The 15,281-nt window shown below is 39.6% G+C and overlaps 1 protein-coding gene across 1 annotated transcript in view; it reads right to left on the minus strand.

The window, feature by feature from the left end:
* Positions 1-15,281, minus strand: part of magi2a (membrane associated guanylate kinase, WW and PDZ domain containing 2a) — a 225,294-nt gene that overhangs the window by 44,501 nt on the left and 165,512 nt on the right. Inside the window, exons 7-9 of the mRNA XM_062443389.1 lie at positions 6,712-6,769; positions 5,438-5,559; positions 3,281-3,463 (exon numbers count right to left, since the gene is read on the minus strand). Of these exons, the coding sequence (XP_062299373.1) occupies positions 3,281-3,463; positions 5,438-5,559; positions 6,712-6,769 (363 nt within the window). The remainder of the gene's footprint in view (positions 1-3,280; positions 3,464-5,437; positions 5,560-6,711; positions 6,770-15,281) is intronic.

The following is a 15,281-nucleotide window of genomic DNA, read 5'->3' on the forward strand; positions in this document are numbered from 1 at the left end:
CCTTCTTTATAACCAGGGAGGAAATGAAACAAGACAGAGAGCATCAACTTGTTTTAAACCAAAATAAAAAGCTATAAACTACGTACAGTTGTTTTTTGACTTTTGCCTTTGAAACTTCTGCTACCAGCCCAACACAATGGAGGTGAATTTAATAAACATTACATCTGAAATACTCAACAGCAACACTTCTTTCAACAAAGGCTTCTGACCCTTCAAAAATATCCAAATTTTAACTTAATCAATTATCAAATGTTACACATTTCTATTAGTTGTGAGAACTTAAAGCAGACTGGTATTTTTACTTCCCATGTTGTTTAATATCAGTTAATATCCGTTTAATTTCTCTGGATAATCCACAGAGCTATCCATCACCAGTTTTCTTCAGTTGAAATTAGTGTCAATGAAAACCCTGTGAGATCCTCGAACTGAGACCCAAAATTTTAAGTGTGATTTTTAAAATGATGTGATCACCGTAAGTTCAGTCTAGCTTACAGATATCTGAAAAATCAGTGAATAAAAAAAAAAGATTAAAATTGCTGCATGGAGAGACACTGCAGGGGATGAACATATAAATATGTATTTTTGTAATTTGGGTGAATTGATGCTTTATAAACACATGGTTACCACACAAGCAAGCATATACCCTAAGGACACTGAGATAAGCACACACACTCATGGCCACCAGCAGCCCACTCTCCTTTCATCATAAAGCCTCCTGCATGTCTCTTTTATATTCTACATCACACTGACCTTAACTGTAAACACCACACTCACTGGGACCAAGGCCCCACATGTCCAGCTGATTCATTTTTAACTGTCTCATCCTTGTATATTCCTAATGACATATTCATCCATAGATAATGCTGTGTTCAAGAGTCTGTCAATATAACGAGAGGTCCTGGAGGTCCTGCTGAGACGAGGCCGTGATAATGGAACAGTTTAATGTCTCAGTGGGGAGCGAGCATTTGTCAGGAACTTTTGCTTGTGACTGCATGTTAGTGTGCAGCTCAGGCCACATAGGGTCACATGTAGAGCAAAGCGTGTTATGACCTTGTCAGACATGCGGGTGTGTTTAGAATAATGATAATATTGTCTGAAGATTTTGCAGACAAAACATGAGGCTTATAAAGACCTTAAAACGTGATAAAGCGATGCAACTGACTGTCCTCTAAAGTGTAAGTAGACGCATCAGTCCTGTCAAGGCTAAAATTGATGTTAGATAAACAAAATTTGAGAGATGTCATTAACCCTAAAGCTAAGCTAATCTTTATGTTGGTGATTTTGATTTAAATAACCTATTGGTGCCTCTTCTGTGAAAAGTGTGAATGCTATATGGATACAGTTCAGCAGAAAAACCTTCTGATGCTAAATGAGGGTTGCAGCAGTTACTCTACCCAATTTAAAACTAACAAACCCACTTGACTTTTCATTAAACGTTGCCTCTGGCGTCCGAATCAAGCCTCACTACTTCAGCTAATGTAACTCATAGTAACACACACACAGAAAACCACACAAATGTCACATTTTTTATAGCTAAAAATCTAAAATAAATTTCAAGGCAATCTTTTTCCCCCCTCCATTTTACAAAATCACATTAAAAATCTTGCCTGGACAAATTTGCACTATATGTGGTCTTGCAGTTATAAATCAGACATCTTGAAAAAACGTGTTTAATAAGTGCTTGAATATGCTTTCTCTGGCTTTGTAATCACACAGAGAGCCAGGAGGGGTCAAGAGGAGAAAAAGACAAATCAAATCTGGAATTAGGAATTTCACACCTCTGCAGGCCTGGGTTTCCTACGTGTGGGCTCTGTGATCGAGCTAGCTCTGCTATTGCCGAAGTAGGACACAAAGTCTGGGGAGGCGAGATGAGGGGGATGGACAGTAGATGGTGAGAGAGAGAGAAAGAGAGATGAGCTGAGTGGAGGAAGTGTAGGAGAGGAGAGGTGGGATTGTAGAGAAGTGGGAAGGATCTCCAATTTATTTCTGAGGAGAGAATACATGAAAAAGAGAGGGGAATTCTGAAATAAAGTGGGAGGAGGGGATGAAAAGACAGAGACCTAAAAGGCTTTATATGCCGTGTTGTCAGGACAAACATTATGAGTCATCAGGGGAGCTATTTTGGACTGCTGCACCTACACATTTATGTTAACACAAGTACAATCTAATAGAACAACATGGAAGAGTACCACCATTATCACAGAGGAGTTTCCTCCAGACCAACTTTCTTCATATGTGATAAATCACCAGTATAAGCTCCATATCTGCTCCAGTGTACACAAATAGAAACATTATTGCATGCTGAGAACAGTGACAAAACCTGCTACTTATATTCCCTTGACCTTTAGTGCAGCTGGTTTGTACGTATATGTGCTGGAGTTTCACCCCCATGTGGCCGTAGTCAGGAGTTAAGGTGCTCATGAAGTCCACATCATGATTAATGAACCAACAAAACTGTGCAGATGGTGCACACATAGGTGTACACACACATACATGTAAGGGGACAATGCAAGCCTAGCAACATGCAAACAATTCAGTAGTATTGGGATATTGCACTTGTAGCCATTTTATCATGAGGAAGGGGTAACACTTATTTCTGTGTGCTGCATACAAATCTTTGTATAAATTTGCCTGCACAAAGGAGTGAGTCTACATCGCACAAAGTAATGGAAAGGGATAAATGTGGAGTTTGAAAACTTGCATTAAAAGGATTTGGCTAGCAATTTTGTATATTTTTCTTTTAGTCAACACATCTCATATGCAGAGCCAAACCAACAATGAACTGATCACTGATGTTTTTTTAATAGTGTATGGACAACAACAGGGTTATCCAGAGAAATAAGATATATCAGACTTTGGATACAAGCACAATACTTGCAAGCAGGGTGAGTTTATTGTTGGTTTGTTGAGACTAAAAACAAACTTAGAAAATTGCTGTATGTATGTTGATAAATGTCAAACATCAGAGAAAAAACACATAAAATTGGTATGTGGACATTTACAAGGATCTCTGAGATTCTACAGAAATTGTGTATTTGTTGCATTGATGCTTTGATTTAAGTCTAAATGTATGATTATGTAATGAGTGTGTTTCTTTTATGCCTTTCAGGTTGGTGAATGTTATAAAATGACTGTGTGCTCTCATGTGGCTGTGTGTTGATGATTTTATGCCGACCTCTTTTGTAAAAGATATAATGTATTCCTGGTTAAATAAAGGTGTTTTTGTTTGTAAGAGTGACTCAGTTTGACAGGCTGTGTTTCAGCCATGCCTGAGGCTTACCTGTGGCCATCTTTCCATCAGCTGCGGCAGGCCCATCAGGGATAACGCTCTTGACCTGGAGGAATTCGTCAGGCTCGTCGCCCCCAATTATAGTGAAGCCAAAGCCCATGTTGCTCTTTTGGAGTGATGTAGACAAGAAACTGCCTTTAAGCTGAGTGGGGTCCCGCGTGAACAGCGGCTTCTCTGTAAAGGACACATAAATGTGCAAATTACCCAAACATAAATACTATGTATCCATCTTAGGAAAGGTTTAAAGGACTTCAAAGCTGGTGCGGGGCAGTGCTCACAGGGTGGGGGCATGGGTAAAGCTTATCCAATAAGATATGGGTGTAGCCACAGGAAATAGGCGAGAATAGGGTGGGGCTGTGGTGCTGAAAGATGCAGGTGTGGTACAGACATACAAAACCATCATCCATCGTCTCCTCCCGTGCTGGGATATGGTGGGCAGAAGGGGTACAGAGAGCATCAGTGGTGCAGTTCTTCAGTCCCATTCCAAGGCTATCAAGGAAGCGGCGAAATTCGGCAAAAATGACATGCTGTCAATCAGGGATCAGTTCCAAGAGATGTTGGGAGGGCTAAAGAGGGACTGGGAGATTTCTGAAAAGGGGAGAGCTGGGAGATTTCTGGAGGAGGAGATCCTGTTGTAGGAATGAGCTTAGTCACACTTAACCAAGTCCCCTATCTTTTCACCTAGGAAGGAGATGCGGCTAGTGGGCTAGTTTACATCCTTTGTTTTCCATCACTGGTCCAGACATAGACTGAGTGATTACACTCTTTGCCTGCTTATGCCAAGCGTTAAGACATGTCATGGTACTCGCTCGTCACACAAATCCTTCAACTGCCTTAAGGGAAAAGCTTGCTTGCGAGCTAGCATGCTTACAGTAAGTCAAATGAGCGCAGGCAGCCATGAGGACGACAGTCAGCCTTCTTTTTGCTTCTCTCTTGGCCTACTTACTGACAAGGTGCCACAGGGAGAAGGGGCTACAGACAGGCTGCTCTAGCACCACAGTGCAGGCGGAGGTGTGAAGTGGCTGCTGTTGCTGTTGTTGCTGGTGGTGGGGGCACATATTCATCCGCCGTGTCAGAACACGCCGGAGCGGGGAGACGTCGGCGGAGGAGCATGTAGCGTACGCAGCAGCCCTGCGACCTGTAGTTGGCGAGCGGGAGAGGTCACTGAGGCTGTGGCTGCGCTCTGGCGTCGGGCCCATCTGGGCAAGGGGTGATCTGGGAAGGGTGGCAAAGGGGCTGGCATCCCCCACTGGCATCGAAATTTGTTGGGAGAGAGGGGAGGAAGGAGGAGGTGGTGGAGGTGTAGAGAGGGAGGAGAAAGGGCCTCACTGGAATGTACACAGAGTGTAACCACGGAGACAGGCTCCCAACTCAGAGCAATGGACTACTACGTTACTACGGAAACAAACCTCCACTTCACCACTCCAGACAGTTTTTTCTAGCAGCACTTCCTAACGCTATGAGCACAGTGGCTGCTGGAAATTGAGCACTGAAATCAGGTGGCAACAAACCAGTCATTAAACAAAACAGTGAATCACATTTAAACCAACATAAGTAATTTAATTCCTTATTAAACATTAAATTAAGGTCTGAACAAAAAAAATATGAACATGAGTTTGTGGTGTCTTGTAAGTCCATTCAGGCTTGTCAGAGTTGCCTGCATATCACAATAATGAAAGTTTCATTAATTTATTCATGTTAAGAATTACTAATTTTCACCTCTGTTCCTCATATCCTCATTGTGATACTATTGTAAGTCTGTCGTTACTTTCAGTTAACCCCAAAACCCGACAGATGCCACTGATAATTTAGATTAGTGTTTTTCTTCACATTGCCAAAAAAAAAATCATTTTTTTCTTTTCTTCCCATTTTCCAATAGCGCTGGGTATCCTAAAAAGAGAATGTGTAATACATACTTGAACTACTTTAAATATAAAGTAAGGAGCACCAAAACCCAATTTTGGCAGAAAATTGAGAGGATTAACAACACAGTCCTTGTTATTCATATCGAACTGACATAGCAATACAGTAAAAGTATTATCACCATTAATACTGAATACAGATTATCAGCATGACTACAAACTTAAATCATGAGAAATGAATGGGTTTTATCAATTTAAAGCAGTCAAATCAGCGAGGTGGTCTTACCTCTGTAGATGGTGGGAAGGGGCAGTGAGGACAGACCCTGGCTTTGCATCTGCTGCTGCTGCTGGAGTCTCCTCTTAGCCTCCAGGACTGGATTCTCAAACTGGGTCCTTCTATTTATATGGCTATGATGATTTAAAAAAAATAAAAAAAATAGAGAGAGTAGATTTCAGATTTCACACCATACTGCTACACTTAATTTAGCGTCCCTCTGAGCAAAAAAAAATCAGATCTAGCAATCCTGGCACTACAGCAACTACAGTATCGCTATGATGATTAATTAAATGGCCGGTCCCCAGATTATGTAACAGAGCCGCAGAATGGCTTTCCCTAGTAAAAAGAAAAGCCACTGATCTGGAGCTTTTGTTTTCCGAAATTCAGCCCGTTTTACAGCAGGCAGCATTATGTGACTCAGTGACTGGGAGGAAAGCAGCACATGAAACAGCGATTTCCTTTAACGTCCCACGTCGTTCTTAATTTAGTTTGTAAGGGGGAAGATAGTCAACAACTACACATACTATAATTTACCAGTGTGAAATAATTAGTCATCATTAGATACTTCCCTCACTCTTTTAGACTGCATTGTGTGTTCGTGCACACACATGTACACAATCTTTCTCTCTTCTCTTTATCTTTTTATGAACACTCCAGTATCACCATGCTAATTACAAAACAGCTCATATTTTTACATAGTTACATAATTTCAAGGTCTGGTAACTTCTTTCATATTTACATGACAACAAAGCAAGACAATAGGAGTTTCTCCACAGCAGGGGAGGTGGGTGCGGGGGGGTGCAGTATATACTGTAAGGCAGTGTGTTGCTAGGTGCTGTTCTGGAGGTAACGACTCCCCGTGCCTGTCTAAAAATAGAGCCCCCGTCCCTACGCCCTGAACTAGAGAGCATCCAGCCAAAGAAATGACACCTCTGAACAGGGAGGGGACATGCAGTTCAATAGAAAGGACAGGCCACTGCAGCAGTTGCACATGTGTGCTTATGAATGATGAAAAGACATGCCAAAATGTTTCAAACAAGACTTATCTAATATACAGATATAGATGCACCATGAGTGTCTCAGACAAATAGATAACACAGAATTATGGATAAGTACACACATACAAATAAACTTCACCTCTGCAAACAAACAGTGAGACGTCAGCAGGCAGACAAAGGGAGCAACTGCTTCCTTGCTGCTCCTAATAAATATGATTAACATAGCACCACTGAGCTACACTGAAAAGCAAAAGTCATTACATTTTAAAGATGTACCCAACTTACTCGACATAGTAGCTGCCGTAAATGGGGTCATCTATTTTCTCCCAGCCGTATGGAAGCTCTGTAAAAAAGTAAAACAAACAACAACAGCGAGAAAACAGTAATGAATGGTTTGTTTATTCAATGAACTTGCAGCAGCATATTGATCTTGCATGAAAACATCATTGTGGCAGAATTAGTTTACAGCATCATTTTACTATCTGTAATTACAGGGAATTTGATGGCGCAATAATATGTTAACTGGAAGGACTGTTGTTCTTTCTAAACAGGCAGTGCATCCAGGCTGGTGAGTAATCTGAATTAATCATCTTTAAAAAAAACTAAATAAATTGTGGCCACAAAATGTGATTTTTCCAGCATCTGGCCACAATGATTGATTTAAACAGTGTATCAAATGCATCCCTCTCCCAAGAAAAAGTTGCCAAATAGAAGCAAATATAGATAGATCTGGCAGTTGAATTATAACCAGTAAAATATTTATGCACTGCAACTTTTCCATGCTGTAAATATTGTGTTTTGATGTGATAACTTTGCATAGATTAGCAGCTTCAACTAGAACACGCCGTGCCATGCACAAAACCACAGAGTGTTGAACCTTCACAGTATCAGCTGGTACATATTTCTACTGGTGTTTTACAGATTGAATCTAAACGTTACAAGCTAAAGATTGAACACAATTACCGACACATAGCCCATTACAGTCAGTTGCTGACAAGAGACAGACACATCAAACAATGCAACGGCTGTGATAAAATTTGAATGACACATTTGATCATTTTAAAGGCAAATTTATCAAGTGTGTACAGTGACATGAAACACAGAGAATACACGAATATACTGATTAAAAGATGTCTTTCCTACTAACTGTAAAACACATATATACAAGTTATACAAAATATTTTTAAAAAAGTATAAGTATGAGGTGATTAGGATCTTTACTCCCATTGGATTGGTGTGATTCTACTGAATACATCATTTTTGGGAGGTTGTATTTTACCTTTTTCAAACCACTATCAACACCTAAACTCTGAAATTTGAGTTACTTCAGGTTAGCTACCATACACAACCTTTTTAAAACCAATTAAGTGTATTTTCTTAACTGCATGAATGTTACTAAATGTGTACTTCACTGTTACAACATTTTGGTTTGAAAACACTCCCTGCTCGGATACAGTAAATATCTTTAACTTTTCAATTTGGTGGATACCTTTCCAATATTTCTGTACGACTGCAAAGTCACACATATTTCTGCTATCTGAGCGTCGTCCTCCTTGAGAATTGTACTGCTGCTGTTGTTCACACCGATCAAAGCAGATTCTCCTTTGAAACCCTGACAGTCATCAGTCATACTTGACAGGATTTTCAAAGTTGCCCTCTCCTCTTTCCTCTACCCATAGTTCACTGACATAGCTCTTAAAAACATGCCTAAAAAGGAGTTCTCTCTTTGCTTTCCAAGACATGAGCAATTAGCATTTAAAGCATATTCCCAACTGGAGACTCCAGTGTTTTAGCATAATAGTGTGATCATTGAAACACACAGTGTGAGAGGGTCCTGCTGAAATAGCATCGAGCACAGAGCTCAGGAACAATGTGTTCCAATGAAGCCTGGCTTAGAGTCAGACCAGCTTTGATTAGTGACAATGCAGAGTTAATCAGGATGAGAGCAGAGATAACAGCTGAGACAATGCTTCCTAATCAGAAACAGAAGCAACCAGAGGGGACACACCTTGGGCTCTAGAGGACCCTATGCCTGGTTTAGGGCATTGCTACTGTACATAGACAGCCATACAGCAAGATGGCTCAATATTATTCTATATGGTCACTGCATACATTTAGTATTACTTCCTTGGCCTACTTTACAGACTTAACAGAGTGCTGTGCATACTCACATCCTTCCCACTCCTCCCACACAGAGGAAACATATCAAAACAATGCTGGTGCAGCACTTGTGCACGTGCCATATGCCTCCCTGAACCCCTGCCCCATCCCCTAAAAACAAATGATTAAACTTTCAGTAAGCCACACTATTTTTTGCCTGCACACTCACTAAAATGCATAACATACACACAAACACACACACACACACACATGGTTGTGAGTGATATAACTGAGTGCTGGAAGCAAGTTGACAGCCCATGGTAATACCTCCAGAACACTGCAACATTTCTTAGCCCCATCTCCACTCATTAAATATGAAAGAGAGTGTTTCATGTTCTCACCTTTACTGGGCGCTACACACAAATGCATAGGCTACACACACTTGCACACACACACGCACACATGTTACTTACTTTACTGCACACACTATCATTTTGCATAACACACACACACACACACACACACACACACACACACACACACACACACACACACACACACACACACACACACACACACACACACACACACACACACACACACACACACACACACACACACACAAATACAGGAGATCAAAGGGCTGTCATGTATCCCGGCAGTCTTCTAATGCAAAGCTTTTCTATTAAAACATCCACAGGAGGATCTGCAGAAAGCCAGAAATGTCTCTGCTTTCAGTTTCAGGAAGAAGCTACGCTGCACACGACACCACAATACTAAATTCCTATTTAATACAATTTGGACACATTCTGCCATCACTTCTATTAGTTACAATAACACTGAACTTATTAAATCAACCGCTAAAGTGAAAACAGCACGGCTGCGATTAAATCTGACAGAGCAAGAAATTAGCAAGACAAGTTGTCAACAAGTCATTCATCTACACCACTTTGTTTGGAGGTAAAATGTATGAATGAAATGTCAGAAATAAATAAACTTTAATGGTTGCCTGACAGCTTGTGTTTCTTGCTCTGTTGGATTTCCTTTTTAGAAATGTCAGCTGCTAACAGAAATTAAAGTAGTTAGACTTTTGGGGAAATAGGCTCATTTGCTTTCTTGCCGAGCACTGCTACTGACCTGATAATACTCCCATGTCCATTGAATAGAGATGAAGCCAGTGGGTGATTAGCCTAGCTTAGCAAGACTGAAAGCAGCAGGTAACAGCTAGTCTATGTCCAAAGTTCAAAAATATGGAAATAAGTCTCTAAACATGTCAATCACTGAGCTTTAGAGGTTTTAGATAAGGACTTTGGAAAGAGCAAAGCTAGCTGTTTTCCTATAGCTATATGCTTCCAGTTTTTATGCTTAGACAAGCTACTTGCGTCTGGGCTTCAAGCTACATACTGAACAGGATAATAGTAAATGCTAAAATATAGCATAACAGTAGCACAAGCAGAGTTAAGTCTGTAAAGTGAGTTATAACCCTAACCCTTACACAGCAATATCAGTGTAAAGTGCGCCAACATTAGCTAACATTAGCCACAGCTACATGGTCATACCAGACCAAGTAACAGGAAAATCTGAGTGTGTTTAACTGAGCAAAAATGCTTTATATTAATTTAAATTTCTGTAACATACTCTTGCTCGAACACAGAGACATGAATGTGGCATTGAATAAATCAAATTCTTGGAAAGAAAGCAAATTCCCCAAAAACTATTAGTTTAACTTGGCGAATACAGTTAATTACAGATAAAAAATTACGGCCAAAAATAAGAATTAAAAGTTGCAGTAAACTGCAATTATATCTGTTCTCTGCAGCTGTTTTAATGTCAGACTATGTAAATTGAATTAGTAGCACTCCTCTCAAATAAAAAGATAAATTCATAAGTAATAAAAATGCAACTTTCCTCAGTTAAGTATATTCAAGGGATTTGCTGTTACAGCTTTACTTGGTCTGGCATGACCAGTATGGTGGCTACTTTTTATTTTGCAAGCTTTGAGTCAGTTTAATGACTTTATAACAGATCTCAACTGCTACTGTGAAGTTAAGTTTCAGCATTTACCACTATCCTGTAATTGTTCGCCAAAGTGTATGCTGTTCAGCAAGTTATAGTCCTTATTTAAGGTGTTATTGTAGTCCTCACATAGACCTACAGTACATACACACACAGAAACACTTCCACAGAGCAGTGTGCTGATGAATGCTGAACTTAGGAAGATTGTCTCTTTGCTCGTTCCCTTTTGTCTGGCTCCACTGAGATCCGCCTATAACCTCTCTGTCAGCAGCTTGCAATGGATATTTCCCCACAACAATGAGCAACAGAGAGAGAGAGTGTGTGTGTGAATGTGTCTGAATGTGTGTGCATGCCATATAAAGCTGGCACTGCTTATCGCTGCCATGCTGCATGCATCCAGGAAGGAAATGTCAAGCTGGTGTGAAATTTTCAGGTAGGAGCGCTTATGATGGAGGCCCTAAGAGAGGGGAAAAATGTTTGCGACCTCCAATCTTGCCAGTAAATCCATCTTGCAGTCACAGGTGGAGGGCCACTTACTACCAGCAGGAGGCATCCTGGCATCTCCTCCACATACTACTCAATAACATCTCTCACTTTCTGCTTTGCCTTATTTCCCCTTCTTCGTCTGCTCTCTTTCCATCTTTGCCTCTTCCTTCCCAAAGTATCTCTCATCCCATATTTTCTAATGCAGTGCCAAAGAAAAGGGCCTTTTTGAAGTGAAGTTTCATGCTCACAAGCTGGTGCATTTTTTATTCTCCTTTTTCTAAGTTGGTCTGAGGAACAGGGTGGCAAACCAGACAGCCCTCAGACACTGCAGGGATTTACCTATGTTGCATTTCCTTTCACCATTCTTTCTTTTCTTTCGCCTTTTGAAGAGCAAACTGAATCATTTTTTTAGCACCTCAAGTATTTTGGTTTCACCTGAAATTAAAGCATTCTCCTACTGTAAACTGTACTGTACTGGAGTTCATTTATCATGTCGCCTTTGAATGTGGCACATTCAAGCACTGAGGTTATTGTGAAAAACTTCCCCTACACTGATATACAGGGACAAAATCAACTGGATAAGGTGTGTTTTGAGATCACACAATGGGCAGCACAGTCCAATGACGTAGACAATAGACTTTCAAAGTCCCATTTACATAAACCTAAATACAAGATGTTAAACATTTCAGATTTCCACTTTTTATTATAATGGTATGAAGTTATGTTATACTTGTTTAGTTATAATTTCCATATCGGTTGATGGCGACACCTGTGGCTACATCCAAAGACCAACTGGTCTATATGTTTGAAGTACTGCCAGATGTTGTTTTAATAAAGAACTCAGTCAGTTTTTTCCATCATGCCATGAGCAAACACAATCTGATATCATTCTGCACACGGCACAAGCAGTTTTCCACACAGCAGCAGGGAACAGTAAAAATTGGTTATCTAACTGAGAAGTTCGAGGTGTGCAGCCTGTCGCCTGTAGCTCTCCATCTAACAGCTCACTATGGCTGCTCCTTCTTGTTCTATTTCTCCCTGCAAGATCTAAAACGGATCTGCTGTCAATAAAGACTGAAAATCACAGTTGTCTTGAGTTGTAGATGCAGTGATGAATACATTGCAATTTCTGAGCCTGCCTCAAAATAAAGGACATACTGTGTTTTGACAGTTGAATGCTTGAAGAAGCAGCAGCAGTAGGAAATGTTGAGTTGCATTAGCAGTAACTTAATACAGCAAAGTTTAGAATTCCTTGTGCATGGGAAGACAATTTGAATCCCAGTAATGGCAGACTCCACCATTAACAATAGAAGCTAGTATATAGGGAGGTAATTACGGAATGTAAATACATTAATTGGCTTATGCTGAAAAAATAATCATGCCATATTCTCTTTTTAATTCATTGCCTGTCTCACTGTATGCATGAATTTATGCTATGTCATGTCTGTCTATGTTAAATCTCCTGTGGTGTTTTGCTTTGCTTCACACAAAAAGTTTGATTTCATGAACATTTTAAGGATTAATAACTGTAAAAATCTGCTATTATGACCTGTTCTCTTTCTGATAATAAGAAAAAAACTAAATAAAAAATTGTTTTTGGGAGATGATGCCTGTTGCAATTAGTTTAATCTCTTGAGTTTATCATATCAGATCACCTTAATACGGAACCGTTATGATAAAGCCTGTGAACTACAATATTAAATGTAGGCATACTATGTTTCTGTAGCTGAGAGAGAACTTGCTGCCCACTTGCCTAACTGAACATTAATACACCAAGACCACCTGTGAATTTAATTCCCACCATGTTCACAGCTATAAATAGTGGTGTTTGCAGAAAAATGAAGCCATTTCTTCTAAGCTTATCCAGGGTTTCAGGTGAAGATCAGCAGAAATGTTGAGGCAGAGTTAACCTTCTAATAGATCTAAAGTGCTTAATGACGCTCTCTTTGAACTATCTATCTTTTTTTATTTGTATTACTATTATTATTTTTTCTATCTTACTGATTATAAGTCAGACATCATATTATTATCAAAGGACTTGAGCCTCAGTATTTCTTCAACCAGTATAACCTATAATTCATAAACTCGGCTCTATCTTCTATCAACAAGAGAAACATTTTCTGGGTAATCTGATAATCACTTTTGTCACAATGAAAAGCACAATCAACAGAGTTGATAGAAAGGGACGCTGTGTGCTTTGAGGGATGTGCACTGGGCTTGTCAGATGCAATATTTTCTGAGCCCTGCAGACCTTCTTGATGGGTAAACATGATGTGTAGTGACTTGGCAGAGAAAATATTCCCTGCAAGATGGGTAAATTACCTGCCTTGGTTTTTACTGGAAGTAAGAGTTGGGTGGACTATATGCTGTGTGTCCTCTTGCGACATTGCTGTCTTTCAGATGCTGTAGCAGGCTCAGTTTTAAATCTAAAGTAAAAATACTGGTATCATGAAACTGAGGCATCCACTGAAGCAAAATTTTAAATTTCTGGAGGCAAAAACAAGCATGCCCATTTTCAAAGATGTCTTTTGACCGCTCACCTCAAGATATCTGAATGAAAATGGGTCTATGGGTACCCATGAGTCTTCCCTTCAAAGACTTGCCCACTTTATGCTAATCCCATGCAGTTTGGGTCAACAACCATGCAGTTTTTTGCATGCATTATAATGTGTTATTTTCACCTATTCTAATTTGAATATTTCTGCATGCTGGGGACTTTAAACTGTCTTGGAATTGCATAAATTTGATATGACTGGAAGGCTGAGACTCTTGTGGATTCAATGACTCTGTATTCATGTGTGATGTTAATCCTCACAGTAGCCATTTTGTTGTTGTGAGATAATTTTCTTGAAACCTTCAAGGATAATCACAGCCTCATGAAATTTCACAACAACAAACTAGAGGTCTTGGACATTTAGTGGCTATATGGCCTTCCGAGGCATATTGACAATTATGCTAAACTTACTAAATGTATAATTTTTAACTATTTCTATCAATTTTTGTGTAGTCAAAAATAGTTAAATTGCGCACTGCAATGTTATCGACCAAAAAATAGCTGCATCAACTTACAAGACATACGTGAGCATGGGAATGGCCATTATATACTTCCATCAGAATGTTCTAAGCCTGTATACACTCTAAACTTTCAAAATTTGATTAGGCACCTTACCATAACACAGTGCTGATTTATTCATCCTTTGGGAGTCATTCAGTGGCAGTCAATCCTGTAGTTGTTAATATAGTGAAGTCTGGACCAAAGTGGATGCAGGGCTTGAACAGTGCAGTCTTAAAGATACCATGATATGGGCTCTTGAACTTTGAAAATTGCTACTCCCAGGAAAATAGGGCCTTTTCGGTTACACTAGTGGTTGTAGTCCAACCAATAAATCACATCACTGCAATGTTTTACCAGCACTGCTGTTCTGCCCATTCTATCAAATCAAACTGCATTTAATGCAACTAATCACACATTGATTTACATTTAAAATAGCCACACAGTGACTCGTTGCAACAGGGAATACATTTTCTTAATTGGACTTTTAAGGCTTTGGATGTCAAATAATCTAGATAGATATGATATGCTGGAGGATTTGCCTTTTCTATCTTTTCTTTAGCATGACTTGGTGCTTGGTGGTGAGTTGTACAGTGCTGAATGTGTTTGTGTCATTGCTCGTCTGTCTTCCTCGCTGTCATTTTTTAACTGATATGTGACTGACTTATGTCGCCTAGCTGCATACCCAATTCCCCCCTTGGCGACGTTGTGATTGACATTAAAGAAGTAATGATTTCATTTTATGAGCCATGTAAATATTTATGTGTTTATGCATGACACCTATGCATTGAAATAACTTACTGTAGTTAGTGCCAAAAAAACAACATTAACATAGCTTTGAAATGTAAATGTTCAAATGTTGTGTCACATTAATGTTCAGCAGTCACACACTTCACTCATGAAGACTTGAGATTGACTTGCTCTAGACTTGAAAACAGCTCTGATAATGAGTTTGATTTCACAAGTACACACACTTTTTCTCTATCATGCTAATAGCTGTCACTTCTTCATCATCATCATCATCATCATCATCATCATCATCATCATCATCATCATCATCATCATCATCATATGGCTAAATATTTGTATCAAGTATGATAAAACTTCACTGGCTGGGACAGGGTTTGGCATAGATTGAAGCACTGAGATTTACTGTCATATTTTCACATCACAGGCTAACAGATATTAGCCACAAGTAAGA

The sequence above is a fragment of the Scomber scombrus genome, chromosome 22, assembly GCF_963691925.1.
Source record: "Scomber scombrus chromosome 22, fScoSco1.1, whole genome shotgun sequence".
Taxonomy (NCBI): Eukaryota; Metazoa; Chordata; class Actinopteri; order Scombriformes; family Scombridae; genus Scomber; species Scomber scombrus.